The 16,839-nt window shown below is 37.0% G+C and overlaps 1 protein-coding gene across 1 annotated transcript in view; it reads left to right on the forward strand.

Moving 5' to 3' along the window:
* Positions 1-16,839, forward strand: part of NECAB1 (N-terminal EF-hand calcium binding protein 1) — a 234,460-nt gene that overhangs the window by 110,369 nt on the left and 107,252 nt on the right. The window contains exon 5 of the mRNA XM_010968406.3: positions 8,871-8,968. Coding sequence (XP_010966708.1) covers positions 8,871-8,968 — 98 coding nt within the window. The remainder of the gene's footprint in view (positions 1-8,870; positions 8,969-16,839) is intronic.

Genomic DNA, 16,839 nt, shown 5'->3' on the forward strand with positions numbered 1-16,839 from the left:
AGAGGCTCTGTCTTTTTATCTTTGTGTTCCAAGTTCCTAGTATAGCACTTTGCACATAGACGGCATTAAATGCGTGTGTTAAGTGGTGGGATGAGAAGATGAACCCTCAGCATGACCAAGTGGAGAGAGAATGATCTCGTTTTTGTCTCCATTAAATGTCTCTGACTTTTTCATCTAAATTCCCTCTTTTCAGTTCATTGGAGCCCTACACATGTCTGTCAGTGTGTGAATTATACAATACTTTGAATGATACTTCACTGCACCACCTCAAAATGACCCTTACAGTTAGATTCACAACTTCAGCTCCTGCCAGAGCTTGAATGTTGTAATTCTCTCTTCTCAGAGTTATTTCCTTTGTGATCTAGTATATTGCTTGGGGAGTGGTTGTTTTTTCCTGACTGCTTGGATGGATGGGAGGAAAGAAGGAAGGAAGGCTGGAAGGCAGGCAGGCAGGCTAGATCGGTGTCCCCTCCAAAGCCTCTGACCATTGTCTTCTCTTGTGCTTTATCAGCACGTGCCTGCGTGCATTTGATTTCAGAGTGGAAAGACAACTTACATTCTTTCCAGGGACCTTCACTGATTAAGCCAAATAGCTTCTATATGAGTTGAAGTATTTATTTTATCTATGTTTTTATTGAAGCGTAGTTGATTTACAATATTGTGTCAGTTTTAGGTGCTGATTAGCATGCTGATTCAGTATTTCTGCAGATTATATTACATTATAGGTCATTACAAGATAATGGGTATAATTCCCTGTGCTGTACTGTGTATCCTTGTTGCTTGTCTATTTTACATATAGGAGTTTGTATCTGATAATCCCATAACCCTAATTTGTCCCTCCCCCTTCTCTCTCCTCTTTGGTAACCACAAGTTTTTTCTATGTCTGTGAGTCTGTTTCTGTTTTACATATAGATTCATTTGTATTATTTTTTAGACTCTATATATAAGTGATACATAGTTTATTTCTTTCTCTGACTTATTTTACTAAGCACAATATTCTCTAGGTCTGCCCACATTGCTGCAAGTGGCAATATTTCACTCTTTTCTACAGCTGAGTAATGTACCACTGTGTGTGTGTATACCACATCTTCTTAAGCCAATTGTCTGTTGATAGGCACTTGAATTGCTTCCATGGCTTGACTGTTGGAAATAGTGCTGCCATGAACACTGAGGTCTGTGTATCTCTTTGAATTAGCTTTCTTGTTTTTTCTGAATGTATATCCGGGAGTAGAATTACTGGATCATACGATAGTTCTATTTTTAGTTTTTAAGGCATCTTCATACTGTTTTTCCTAACGGCTGCACCAATTTACATTCCTGCCTATAGTGTACATTGGTTCTCTTTTTCCATATCCTCTCCAACATTAGCTACTGGAGACTTACTGGTGATAGATATTCTGACAGGTAGGAGGTGATACCTCATTGTGGTTTTGATTTGCATTTCTCTAATATTAGTGATGTTGAACATCTTTTCATGTTATCTGTTATATCTTTGGAAAAATGTTTATTCAAGTCTTCTGCCCATTTTTTGATTGGATTTTTTTTTATACTGAGTTGTATTAGCTGTTTATCTATTAACCCTATGTCAGCTGCATCATTTATATATTTTCTCCCATTGTCTTGCTTTTGTTGATGATTTCCTTTGCTGTGTAAAATATTTTAACTTTAATTATGTTTCATTGTTTTATTTTCACTTTTATTTCTTTTGCCTCAGGAAACGGAACCAAGAAAATAGTGCTACAATTTATGGCAAAGACTGTTTTGCCTATGTTCTTTTCTAGGAGTTTTATGGTTTCATCTCACACATTTAGGTCTTTAAACCATTTGAGTTTAGTTTTGTATATGGTGTGTAGAAATGTTCTAATTTCATTGTTTCACATGTCTGGTTTTACCAGTACCATTTGTTGAATATACTGTTTTCCCTCCATTGTATATTCTTGCCTCCTTTTTTATAGATTATTTAACCATAGTTGCATAAGTTTATTTCTGGGCTCTCTGCTCAGTTCCTTTGATGGACGTCTTTGTTTTTGTGCCAGCACCACACTGTTTTGGTTATTGATACTGTAGCTTTGTAGTATACTGTGAAGGCTGGAAGGTTTATATCATCAGATTTATTCTTTTTCTCAAGATCATCTGGGCAATTTGGGCTGCTTTGTGGTTCCATAAATATTAGGGTTATTTGTTCTAGTTCTATGAAAAATGCCCTGGGCATTTTGATAGGGAACGCATTAAATCCAGAGATTGTTTTAGGTAGTATGGTCATTTTAACAATATTAATTCTAATCCCAGAACGTCAGATACATTTCTATGTTTTTGAATTGTCTTCAGTCTCCTTCATGAATGTTTTATAGTCTTCAGCATATAAGTCTTTCACCTCCTTGATCAGGTTTATTCCCAGAGGTTTTTTTTTTTTTTTTTTTGGATACAATTTAAAATGAGAATTTATTTACTTTCACTTTCCGATAGTTCACTGTTAGTGTATAGAAACACAGCAGATTTCTGTATGTTAACTTTGTATTCTGCCACCTTGCTGAGTTCATTGATTAGTTTGAATAGCTTTTTTGTGGAGACTTTAGGGTTCTGTATATCGGGTATCATGTCCTCTGCAGATAGTGACAGGTTTACCTCTTCCCTTTCAATCTGAATGTCTCTTATTTCTTTTTCCTGTCTGATTGCAGTAGCTAGGATTTCCAGTACTATGTTACAGAAGCAGTGAGAGTGGACATCCTTGCATTGTTCCTGAATTTAGTTAGAAAGGCTTTCATTTTTTACCATTGAGTATTACCCTGGCTGTGGGTTTGTGATAAATGACCTTTATTATGCTGAGATACGTTCCCTCTGTACCGGCTTTGATGAGAGTTTTTGTCATGAATGGATTTTGAATTTTACCAAATTCTTTTTCTGTGTCGCTTGAGATGATCATGTGGTTTTTGTTTTTTCTTTTGTGAATGTGGTGTACCACATTGATTGATTTGCAGATGTTGAACCATCCCTGTGACACTAGAATGAATCCAACTTGATCATGGTGTTTGATCCTTTTCCTATATTGTTGGATTTGGTTTGCTAATATTTTGTTGATGATATTTGCATCTACATTTATCAAAGATATTAGCCTGTTATTTTTTTTTTTTGGTGACTCTTTATCTGGTTTTGCTATCGGGTTAATTGTGGCCTTATAAAATGAACTTGGGAATATTCATTCCTCTTCAGTTGTTTGGAACAGTTTGAGAAGTATAGGTGTAAGTTCTCCTTTATGCATTTGGTAGAATTCCCCCAGTGATGCTATCCAATCTTAGACTTTTGTTTGCTGGGAGTTTCGTTTGTTTTTTAATTACAGATTCTGTTGCACTTCTAGTGATTGGTCTGTTCAACAGTCTGTATCTTCTTGACTTGGCCTTTGCAGGCAGCATGTTTCTAGAAATTTGTTCATTTCTTCTAGGTTGTTCAATCTTTTTCCTATGTATAATTGTTCATAATATTCTCTTGTGATTTTTTTGCATCTCTAGGGTATTGGTTGTTACTTTTTCTCTTTTATTTATTGTTTTGTTTATTTGGATCCTTTCTCTTTTCTTCTTGGTGGGGCTGGCTAAAGATTTATCATTTTCATTTATCTTTTCAAGCATCAGCTCTTGGTTTCATTGATTTTTCTATTTTTTTTTTTAATCTCTATCTTGTTTATTTCCTCTGTGATCTTTACCATTTCCTTCCTTCTGCTTATTTTAGGCTTTGTTTGTTCTTCTTTTTCTAATTCTTTTAGGTAGTAAGTTAGATTGTTTATTTGAGATTTTTCTTGTTTCTTGGGAAAGACCTATATTGCTATGAGCTTCCCTCTTAGAACTGTCTTTGTTGCATCCCTTAGATTTTGGAAATGTGTGTTTTCATTTTCATTTGCTTTGAGATATTTTCTGATTTCCTCTTTGATTTAATAGTTGACCCATTGGTTTTTTAGTGGCATATTGTTTAGTATCCACATGTTTGTTCTTTTCCTGTTTTTCTTTCTGTAGTTGGATTTCTAGTTTCATACTGTTGTGGTTGGAAAAGATGCTTGATGTAACTTGTTTTCCTCTTAGATTTGTTGAGGTTTGTTTTGTGACCTACTATGTGATCTGTCCTAGAGAATGTACCATGCACACTTGAAAAGAATATATATTCTGCTTTTTTGGATGTAGTGTCCTGTCGATATCAATTAAGTTCAGTTGGTCTATTGTGTCATTTAGGACCTCTGCTGCCTTATTGATTTTCTGTCTGGATGATTGGTCAATTGATGTCAGTGGGATGTTGAATTCTCCACGTAATATTGTATTATTGTCAATTTCTTCCTTTGTTAGGATTTGCTTTATGTATTTAGGTGCTCTTGCATTGGGTGTATATATGCTAATGAGTGTCATATCCTCCTCTTGTGTTGATCCCTTTATATATACAGTGCCCTTCTTTGTCTTTTGTAATAGTCTTTGTTTTAAAGTTTATTTTGTCTGATATGAGTATTGCTGCCCCTGCTTTCTTGTTATTTTCACACCTTTTTTCTATCCTCTCACTTTGAGTCTGTTTGTATTTTGCCCTGAAGTGAGTCTCTTGTAGGCAGTATATTGAAGAGTCTGGTTTTTATTCAGTTAACCACTCTGTGTCTTTTGACTGGATCATTTAGTCTATTGATATTTAAGGTAATTCATGATAGGTATGTACTTATTGCCATTTTATTCTTTTTCTTCTGGTTGTTTTTGTAGTTCTTCTTTGTTAATTTCTTTTTGAGTTTTCCATTGTGGTTTAATGATTTTCTTTTGTAGTATGCTTGAGTTCCTTTCTTTTTCTTTTTTTCTTTTGTGTTTGTGTGTGTGTATACCTGTTGTGGGTTATCATGTGTCCATATATGTTGACCTATAATTAACCTAGTTGCTTTAAAGTGATAATCAGTTAAGTTCAAACACATTCTAAAATATCTACATTTTTACTCCCTTCCCCACATTTTGTATTTTTGATGTCATATTTTGTCTTTATGCATATCCCTTTAGTGTTTATTGTAGTTATAATTGCTTTTACAATTTTTTTTTAATCTTGTACTGGCTTATTTAAGTGATCTTCAGTCCTTACTACGTATTTGCCTTTCCTATTGGGATTTTTCTTTCCTATAGATTCTTTCTTTTCCATTTAGAGAAGCCTCTTCAACATTTCTTTTATAGTAGATTCAGAATTGCTGAATTTCTTTCAAGTTTTTGCTTGTCTGAGAAATTCTTCCTCTCTCCTTCTAAATGGTAATCTTGCTGGGTAGAGTATCCTAGGTTGCAGGTTTTTCGCTTTCAAGACTTTGAAAGTATTTTGCCACTTCCTTCTGGCCTGCAAATTTTCTACAAAGAAATCAGCTATAAGCCTTATGGGGGTTCCCTTGTAATTGACTCTTTGCTTTTCTCTAGCTACCTTTAGAATTCTCTCTTTAACTTTTGCCATTTTAATTATGATGTGTCTTGTTGTGGCCTTGGTGTGGTCTTTGTGTTCATCTTATTTGGGATCTTCTGTGTTTCCTGTACCTGGATATCTGTTTCTTTCTTTAGTTTTGGGAAGTTTTCAGCCATGATTTCTTCAAATACATTTTTGATCCCCTTTTCTCTCTTCTTCTGGAACCCCTATTATGCATATGTTGGAGCATTTTATATTATCCTATAGGTCTCATATATTGCTTTCATTTTTTTTCCTTTTGTCATATCATTTATATTCTGTCTGCTCTTCTTGTTGGGTGATTTCCATTATTCTATCTTACAGACATTTACAAGTATTTCTTTGTCATTTAGTCAACTATTCATTACTTCTAGAATGTTTTTAATCTCAGAAATTGAATTGTGTATTTTTGGTTGTGTTGTCTTTATAGTTTCTGGTTCTAGTTTAAAATGATCTGTGTTTACTCTTAATACTCTTTCTTTATTCAGTTAGCTTTTTTATTACCAACTTTTTGAACTCAGTGTCTGGTAGACTGATTATCTCTGTTTTATTATTTATTATTTAAGGACTTTCTCTTTCTCTTTTAATTGGGAGTAGTTCCTCTACCTTTTCATTTTATTTAACTTTCTCTGCCTCTATGAATTTAGGAGAAACAGTTATGTATTGTGGTCTTGAAGGGGCATTTTTAGTGGCAACATGCCTGTGTAGACTGTTTGTGTCCAGTGTCTTTGGTGCAAGGGCTGATTTTGATTTGGATGCCAGCCATGTCTTTCCTCAGGGTGTGCTGGCAGCTACCACCTTGATAGTGGGTGTTGTTGGTGTTGGAGTATCTAAAGCCTGTGCAGGGTGTAGGGTAGGACTTCCTCTCGACTCTGTGCCTGTCTCTACCCTGTCAGGAGTAGGGTTTACACTGAAGTTGCTGGAGCAGAAGCCCTGAGGGCCAGGCTCCAGCTGGCTCTTTTCCCTTTAAGTGTGTGCTTTTCCTTCTCCCTGCACTGAGGCCTTTGCTTGAAAGAAGGAGAGTGCTAAAGTAAGTGGGGCTCATGTGCTTACAGTGGTCTGATGTGTGCCTGTGTGGGAATCTGCAGCTCCCCTCATAAGCAGACTAAGTTAAGTCTTTTTCCTCATTGTGGTTGTCCCAGTGCAAGGTTGTGGTGAAGAGTGGGTGGGACAGGAGCATTCATTAGGCTGGGACTGGGGATAGGGACATTGTGGTTGGAGGAACTGAAGCAGCTGTGTTAACTGTTAAAGGTCTGGGCTGCTTTGGGGGCTCTGTCCCATCTAGAGTACATCTCAGGCCTCTGGGCCACCTCTGTGCTGCTAGATTGAGACTTTTCTCAGGATCCAGCTGCCCTAGATCCTGTGCCAAGCTGTAGTATGCAGTGAGTTGTCTGGAGTATTCACCTAGCTTGGATGGGGGAGTGTGGCAAGGGAGCAGCCACTAGGGCAAACCTCTCTCCTCCTTGTTTGTTGGCAGCCAGTGCCTGCACACTCTTTGTGAGTGGAGTGTAGGCTTCGCCAGCCTTTCTCTCTCTCCCAGTGATTCTCCCAGTAGCTAAAGGGGCTTATCTTGTCCACATAGGACCTCAGGATGGGAGGCCCAGTCTGTGATTTGCCCCCTCACTCCCTAGGACAGAAATCTGCCTGTGCGGTCTTTCTTTTCCTCTCCCAGGAGCACAGGTCCCAAGCTGATCCTTTTTTCCCCATCCTACCCAGCTATATGGGAATCTTTCTTAAATCCTTGGTTGTATAGGAGTTGTTCTGCCAGTTTCCAATCAGTTTTCCATGATAATTATTCCACATGTAGATGCGTTTTTGATGTGCTCGTGGGTGGAGGTGAGCTCCGTGTCCTCTTGCTCCAGCATCTTAATCTCCCTCCCCAAAATATTTGTTTTAAAAGACGGCTTTCCTTCTTTTTTTTAATAACCATGCCTTTTCAGCACCAAATTTTTTTGTTTTCACTTTAGCCTGTTTGTATTTAAAATCTGCATTACAATCTTCCTTGAGTCTTTGTACATATTAAAATAAAAATGTGCTAACAACTTCACCTTTTGCATTTTTTATTTACACTTTTACTTGTTTCAACTTACTATAGACTTTAGTCTGATCATTTTAGGTTTTGAATTTAACAATATTTTATAGGCACATTAACTGCTTCCTGGTTTATAAGGAGTTTTGTCCACAGGGACTTCATTTACTGCAAATAATTGCACAAATAAGGTCAGACATCTTTATCAACACTGTCAGGAAGTCAACACTATCAAGAATTCAAATGTTATTTTGGAGCAGGTATCTGCTTTCTTGTATTCCAACTAATCCCTTCCTGAAAGAAACTCTATATGAAATATGTACCACAATGTTTTAGAAGAAATGCATAATCAAGAATGCATTTGCTTTTTGTCAAAAACCTGTCATTTGTTTTTAATCCATGTATACACAGACTATATTTTGACAACCATAATCTAGAATTGATTTATTGTGTTTTCTTTTTTCTCAGGAGAAGCCTGAACATTTACTAATAAGTCAGTCAGTGACACTTCCCATTAGTTATCAGTATCAATGTCAACGAATAAGTCTACTTGGGGAGCATTAAATAAGTTAATCAAGGAAATTCCCTCAAACATGCTGAATTTATTCTAGTGGTCATGAGTGGCTTCTATGTGATTATATTTATAATTCAATTTAATTCCATAGATACTTACGGTACACTAAAGAGAGGCAATAATAAACTACAGTTCACTCAAGGAATGGAAGATTATTGATGTTCTAGTAACTGGAAGCTCTATGTCTTTTCAATATACAAATTTCTCTGAATTTACATGAGGCTAGATCTCTGGCATTTCAGAAAAATATAGATTTATATAAGCAAATATAAGGTAGTGCATTTCTCTCTATTATATTTCAACTTACTAGTTTGGGATCAATACATATTCCATACCTTTCATTTTAATTGCAACATCCAATGTAGTATTTATTCTCAACCAACTGAAAAATGTGTTAAACATGCCTTTTCCTCTGCCCAGATTGTTGGAAAAAGTTAAATAATGACAAAAGTAGTTACATGGAAGACACCACAGAAGACCATACTTGTGTTCTGTTTTATTCTTAACCTTGAAGAAAGCTTACCTTTCTCAAATGTCTCCCAGAAGAAACAATAACATTTAGCTTAATTTTTTTGGAATTACTGTCCTAGTGAAATTTATAATGATATGCTGTTGAGAAGTTTTTATTGAAGCAGTCTTGTCTGTAGATCCAGATTCATTTTTTCCCTTCCAGGTTTGGCTTTTTTAATGAAATTATATTGACACTTGGTTACTCTCATTTGAAATTTTTTCAGTTTTATCTGTTTGTTTTACTCCTTTAGTGAGTAAATCATTGGTTTTTGCTTTATCATTACCTAAATGAAAACATGTATTTATTTCAATATTTTCACTTTTCAGAATATTTTTCTCAGCATTTGGGCGAGTATGAGAATGTACTAGCAGCACTGGAGGACTTAAATCTTTCCATCCTGAAGGCAATGGGAAAAACAAAGAAAGTAAGGACACTTTGTTGTTTTCTATAAAATCACTTTGAAAAATATTTTTCTTGAAAATCATACTTATTTCCTAATGTATCAGGAACTATAGATTTATTTTTATCACTGATAATTTTTCTTGACATAAATGAGCTATTTTACTTATTTGCAATACAATTAAAAAAAGCTTACCAGATGCCAGGTACTGTGCTTCATGCTAAGGATACAGACATAAAGAGCTGTTCAAATGGCTCTTATTCTGGTGGGGAGACAAACGTGTAAATAAGTGATTAAATATAGTACGATGGAGAGAAGCATAACATAGAACACCTAATTCATGCTAGAGGAGATGACACTTGAGCAATTTGAATTAAAGGAAGTAGTTATAGCTGGGCAAAGAAGAACCAGACACAAGGACAATCACATGCAAAGGCCCTGTGTCAGGAGGGACAACAGGCATTCAAGGAAATAAAGATGGCAAATAAGGCTAAAATACAGAAAACCCAAGAGTGACGTGACATGAAATAAAACTGATGTGATAGGGAGAGGCTGCATCTTCCATGATGTTTTAGTAAACATAAAGATTTAGACCTGTATCCTAAATGCAAATAAATCAGCCATTTTAAGCAGAGATGTGAAAACTCATGCAGTCTTTTGAAAAGACTGTGAGAATTAGTTTGGGCTTAGGGTGGAGAACATGGAAGCGCAGAATCAGGACGATGAGTGAGGAGGCTAGTTCACTAATCCAGTTGAGAGATGTTGGTAGTTTGGAAGTATTCGCAGAACATCTGGAGAAAAGGAAATGAATTGCTCATACCTGTGAGATCTCATCAGTGGAACTTGGAGAAAGGTTGAATATGGGGATCGGGAGGAGGAATTGTCAAGGATAAATCCTGGTTTTCAGCTTGCGTATCTGGGTCGTGACACTATCAAGACAGAGAATGCTCCAAAGAGGACCACGTTTAAGGAGATAAGATCAGAAGTTTTTTTTAGGTACATTGGATCTAGGCTACCTTTGAAACAACCAAGGAAAGTCAAATAAACCACTGGATACATAGATCTAGATCTGAGAGGTGGAGTCTAGACTGGAGATATCAAATTTGTGAATTGTTAGTGCTTAGGCAAAGAGCTCGAGTGATGTGTCGTCTGGAGAGAGCATATAAAGTAAAAAGAGAAGGGAATGTAGCACTGAGCTTTAAGGAGCTTCAGTTTTTGATGGTGAGTAGAGGAGAATGAGCTCACAAGACAGTCATAGGACTGGAAAGAAAGACAGGAGGAAAGCTGGCCGAGTGTAGTGTCCAGAAGCTGAAGAAGAGAGTATGTCGTGAAGTAGGAAGTGGGCAGTCGTGTTGACTTCTATGAAGAGGCCAGGAGAGATGAGAATGAAAATTTCCATTGTCAGTAAGTCAAAAAAGATATTTTAGCATGTAAGGTGCATAACAAGAAACGAAAAAAATTAAAGCATATATGGAATTTCTGGATAAAGAGAGTAGATTAATAATATGAATCTATGGTAAGGAATTCTGCCTCTTGAAGCTCCATGAAAAAGTCCAAAATTAGATTTTTTTTTAAATGGGGAAATTCATAGCAAAAAAATTTGGAAACTGAAAAGCAAATGGACAAGCAGTAGTTGACAGAAGACCTAAGACATGGAGAAACCACCAGTTTGATTTGTAGAAAGTGTCAGGAATTGGTGGCATTAGTTGCCACTGGAAAAGGAGGGGAATGGCAGGGCTAGGACAAGGTAACCAGTTGGAAGTCTGGGTAGGAAGCAGTTAGAGCCCCGGATCCCCTTATCTTCTCTACCCAGCTAAGCAGCTGAGTGTTCATCAATCCAGGTGGAAAACACACTCTTGCTCTCTGGAAAAGTAAGGGAGAGTCCTGGCGTGGCATCAGTCATAGCCGAGAGACTAAATGAAATTTATATACTACGTGAAAACACATCCAGCTCTCTTCCCTAACTTAAGTCCGAGTGTTGGCAACTAGGCATATATCCTGCAGGCAGACAGGGAGAGGTTGTCTCTGAGAACTCTAACCAGTAAAGGAGAAAAGACCTACAAATTCTCCAGTGATCAGCTTGGCCTGAATTCTCCTCTGATTGCATAATCAGCTTGTTTGTAGCCCACCCTTAAGTATGCAGTCAGCCAAGTGCCACCAAACTCCCTACAGGAAGAAAAAGAAAGCAAAACAAACTGAAAAAGAAGAAATACGGAGGAAAGGACTAATACAGCAGACTAAGCAGAAAGATGAACATTTTAAACTAAGGTCCTAATCTCTTCCAAGAGATAAGAGAAGATATTGCATTCATCAGGCAAGGACAGAATGACAAACAGTGGACAACCGGAAAATAAGAAAGTGCTTTTGGAAATTTAAACAAGAGAGCAGAAATAAAGACTTGATAGAATTTTGGAAAATGAAGTTTGAAAAGTCTCCCCAAAAGTAAAGCAAAATAACATATGAAAAATGGTACATCAGTCCAAGATGTCCTATATCCAAATAATAAATTACAGAAAGAGAAAACAGGAAAATGAAATCTGAATACGTTTTCTCTTGACCTCTTCAGGAACGTTTGAAAACTGCATATAATTTTATCACTTGGCAACTTCTCTCCAGAAACAGTAATTTTTAAAATCTCTCCTTGATATGGCTGGCTTCTTCTCTTCTTTGTTTTAGGTCTTACCTTAAATACCATGTCCTCAGAAAGGTCTTCCCTGACCACCTTATCTAAAAGAGGTTGTCTTTATTAGAGTAATTCATTTGTTCCTTGCTGTCAATTACCAGGATAATTAACCATGTATTTTTTTTTAAATTGCTTGTTGTCTGTAAGAAGGGAGAATGGCAGTGTCTTTTTTGAACACCCAGAGCCTAGCTGTTAAAATGGCCTTGACAGTTAAAAGAAACTCAATAAAAATTTACTGATCAATTAAATGAATTGACAAGATAGATATTTATACAGCTCCAAAGGCTAAATATTTTTGCTCCTTAAAGAAAAATTGCTCTTAAGATCATTTAAGAAGTTTTCAGAATCCCTTTAATAAGAAAGCAAAGCAGTATTCTTCCTTATTTTCTCACAATTTGCACTAAAATCATGTCCTTTTTCCTAGTCTTAATGCAAGGCTTTGTGGGATGTAAATCAAGGTCAACCTGTTATTTTGGTCTCTTAGGTCAAAGGCTTTCCCAGCACTGACTCTTCAACATGCATTGAACCATATAGTCATACTGCTTAACCAAGGATAAGATTTTTGATTTAAAAAAAAAGAAGAAATGGTCAAAAATAAAATTAGATTATTTGCACGATAGCTCAAAATGAGTGAGATGCAGGAGTTCTGACGTTTCTCCAAGCCACTGTCAAGCTGACGTCCTCTCCAGACTGTCCAGCACAATGAGACTTTCTGGCTGAGAAATTCAGTATTTCCTTCTGAGAGTCTCTCTGTATTTTTCCCAGATAAAAATCCTGCCACAGTAGGAAGCCTGACTGTTCTGGGCTTTTATGAAAAATGCAGTGCAAGCCACTGTGGTCTGTCTCTACTGGCAATGCATTTGTCTGCTGTCAGAGGAGGGAGAAAGTGGATTTCAGCTGCTTAACTTAAACTCCAGGATGGATACAGTCTGCGCAGATAGAAACTCAGGACAGTTACAGTCTGTCATCTCTTTGTTCCCTTCCTCCTCCTCCTCCTCCCTTACCCCCAGCCCTTTGATAGAGACTCAAGAGTTACCTGGATTATTTTATTTGGCTTATTTTTCTGGAACAAGTGCCATAGGTCAAATTTCAGAAGGTCATTTGAAAGCCTGAAGGTCTGAAGGTAACTAAAACCTGAACTTCCTGACTTTGGAACTACACCCCCCAAAATGGGTTTCTCAATTTGTATTTCTTCTGTCTACAGTAGGGTAATAAGTAAATTATGTCACCAGTATGCCATGTGCTTATAATCTCAAAAGCACATGCAGAATTCCGGTGCGTAAGCTAAAATTCATCCCGGGCCATGTTATATGAGCATAAATGGGACTCCCATAAAGCTTACTGTCAGCGCTTCCAAGGAGACCATCATAAGCTAAAGTGAAGAATAGTGTCCTTAAAGTAATTATTCACAGTGTGGCGGTCGTGTTGCTGAGTGGAGCCGGGAAATGTCCAAATTAAAACCTGTATATACATTTCTCGTTTTCTTCTAAAAGTTATTTTTCAAATAAGCACACCCTACAATACATCACCAATAATCAAAAAAAAAAAAAAAAGTTGAATCCTCGTACTGCTGTGCATCTGTCCCTCCCTTGCCTCTTAAGTCTGTCTTTGGGATCTGTGTTGCTCCCCTGGCATTTGTACACACCATTTCTACCTTTCCACCTCTCCCCTGTCCCTGTTTCCTTATATTTAGCACCTAGGCCTCCCAAGCGCCCATAATCCTTCCACAAGTTAAAAATTATAATCATTTTGTTTACAAGAAGTCTTATTAAAAAGAAAAGTAGAAATAGCAGTAAGTCTCAGAGTTCCTATCTGGGGAAATCATGATTAACTACTATTTTTACACTGGTTTTATCATTAGAAATTTCCCCTGTTTTCCCCAGGCAAAATATAGGCGCTGAAATACTACCATGTGTGAAATAGGAGCACCTTCCTAGGCTCACAGGAGAAGCCCCTTTCAGGCTTGTAGAAGGCAGGCACTTCATTCTTCATTATAGTCTCATTATAATCCTTTTAAGCATTCATTAAAAATAAAATGAAAAGTATATTCTTGGACTCTAGAGCAACCATAGGGAAACATTTTCCAAAAAGCTTATTTGACATCCTGATTGTTCCTTGAAATGATCTTTTATGTGGATGTGTTTAGGGAAGAGGAGACAGAGAAGCACATGGAAAACGGGAGAGAAGGCTGCAAATTTGGCCCAATAGCAGAGAAGCCCTGTGTCAGACCCAAGTCTTAGACTCCTCCTTGCACAAACGTGGCTAGACTTCTGCCCAGCGCTGGCAGAGGGGAACCCAGGTCCTTGGAAAGGCTGCTTCATTAAGTTTTGAGAAGTCTGAAATACTCGCTCACGTACAGAGTGAGAATTGTGGGCGGAGGATTGCTGTCTGGGGAGGGAGGGCGCGGAGCTGGTATCACAGACCTGACCCCGTTCACGTGAATATGACTTTCAGGGTCATTTTAAAGTGAGATTACTGTTAGGGTGCAGCCCGTGAGGTGGGTGATTAGTTTAGGCAAAGAACATTGACAAAGTGGTAGCGAGGAGGCTGAGACGGAAGCTCACAGCGAAGCCTGGGCAGCTCAGGACCTGGGTCAGCGCCCGCCTGGCAACCGCATCATTAGCTCCGTTGTAGCTGCAGCCGCAGCCCTGCCTTATTACCTGACCGCCGACCCGGCTTCCCTGAGACAAGTTGCCAGACAAAGCCCAGTGTCTCTTCCCTACTAGTATAAGGCTGGAGTAGCTACGAGCAAAAAGGGGATATGAATTAACAATAAGGGCCAACTAACATTTATACAGAGCCTTAGAGTATTCAGCATCCTTTAATATGCATTATTTCATTTATTCTTCGTAACATCCTAATGAGGAAAGTTAAGTAAAAGAGGATAGACTTATTTCAAAAATGTGGAAACTGAGTCACAAAGTGCTTAGTTGATTTATTAATATCATAAATTGAGTGAGATTTAAGCCAAGTGATTTTCATTTGAAATTTTTTTGAGGTTTCTGTGGTTCTATATTGAACATATTGAAAATAGGTAATTCTGAGTTGTATCGTGGTACAAAAGATTTTTGGTGTTGGATAAATTTGTTCTTTGGAACAAACCCTTCAACATTCCACTGTGGCTCAGCAAAGGCTGGAGACTTCAGCTCCCCTGGTAAAGTTATTTTCAGTTTGACTAGTGAGCAAATAGGTGCCCAGAGCTTAGCATAATATGTGAAGAACATCGGTAAGAAATTATAGACAGAAGCAGATGATGATTAAATACTGAAATAATTAAATGCTGAAGTCAAAAGATGAATGGTGCATATGCAACATTCTAGACAAAAACAAAATTCATATATTTTAAAACACACAGTCTATTCTCATCAGAGAAATAGGTGGAACTTTAATTAGAAAACAAGGGAAGTTACATGCCATATTTAGCTTTTTACTTGGAGAAAGAAGTATATACAGAAGAAAAGCTAATATACACAAGAGTAAAAATATTGGTGGCCCTCTGAGCTCTGCGTAGTAGATTTATAAAGGATCCAAAAGCATCCAAATAGAAATTCAACTGATTTCTTTTTTCCAAATTGCTAACTATTCCAACACTTTTCATTCTTTATGTACTCACTTAAAATACCACGTTTACCATTTGCTACATATTTATGCTCATGTTTGTGTCCCAGCTGACTTGTTCCACTGATAAAACTTTATCTTCTAATATTATTAACACATTGTCTTAATTCTTGCTCAAATATTTGAGTATATTTGAAAACGTGAAAATGCAAGGCTACCCTGGTTGTTCTTCCTTACCAAAGAGTTGCTTTTTTCTGTTTTGCCATTTTTATAGGTTTTATAGCTGTTTTTTTCCAATTCCTGTGGTTTTGCATTAAGTTTGTAATGTATTTTGTAATGTAAATTTGTAATGTAAAATTATAAAAAATTTTAAGAGATTGTTATCTTGGAAATATTATGCCTTCCCCTCAGGTGCATACATATTTCTTCACTTATCCAAACTTCCTTTTATGTCTCATTAAAATTTTTAGTAACTTCATATAGTTTCGAAACATGTCTTATTCAACATATAGATATTTTATGTTTTGTTGCTTTTATAAATGGTTTGTCTCTCCCTGCTTCTACCTTCATATTGGTGTTACATTGGAAAATGATTGATTTTTTTGTATATAAATTTGATAACTAGGTTAGCGACCATCTTGAGTAGCTGTTCCAACTGTGACAGTCTGTTTGTCTTCCTTAACTGATATTATAGGTTTGAACATTGAGAGCCATTGCCACTTAGTGGAGGAACCAACCTAGCTCATCTGTCTTCCAGAAAATCTAACCAATCTCTGTGTTGTCTTGAGCTTTCTTGGCTCACTGTCTTCCATTTTTCTACTCTGAACTTTGAGGCTCCACTTTATGCCTATTTTTGTTATGCAAAGTTTCAAAATCTTCAGTGCCACAAGACCGTAATGAATTGTAACCTCTACATTTTGTATCTTAGAGAAATGAGATTATTTCCCACAATACCAAATATAAAGTTTAAAGGTTTCACAAAATACTACAAATAAAAGTTTGTAGAAAACGTAAACAGATTATATTTTTGTGAGAAGAGAAAAAACAAATAATAAAACAATGAACATGTTTAATTGATTGCTAATATGTTGAATAGGCTGTGAATAAACTTGATATTCGAAAACAATAGATAAAACTTCAGAGGTGGGAGTGAGATTTGAATAAGGAGGTGAGACTGGGCAGGATTTTAACAGAGAAAGGAGATAAAGAGCCTGCAGGTAACTATGCGTCTTTTGACCTCTTAAGTAGGCCGTTTGTGGGCCTTGTTCTGCCAAAGGCCTTCAGTCATATCCAGAAGAGGCAATGGTTTATCAATGGGTGGGGCAGGCCATGTTGACTGTAGTTTGCCACATTTTACCTTATTTACTGTTTCCTGAAGGAGTAGTATAAACAGCAAGCAGTGATCTTGTGTATAATCTTGAGTTGAGAGGACTTGAAAAAAAATAACTCAATAAATTCCTAGAGCTGTGACAGTTAGAGGCCCCAGGTAGATCTCTGGTGTACCCCAAAGCCACAGGGATCCCTGTAAATAATCGCTTTTTTCAGGATCCCTTTTTCTTTTCAGACGATCCCACCAATTCTTCCAACCCCCCTCCCCTCCCCCACCCAACCGGAAGTAAAACATGGTGAGAAATTGCTGTATTTTGTGTCATAT

This window comes from Camelus bactrianus, chromosome 25, assembly GCF_048773025.1.
Source record: "Camelus bactrianus isolate YW-2024 breed Bactrian camel chromosome 25, ASM4877302v1, whole genome shotgun sequence".
NCBI classification, from domain to species: Eukaryota; Metazoa; Chordata; class Mammalia; order Artiodactyla; family Camelidae; genus Camelus; species Camelus bactrianus.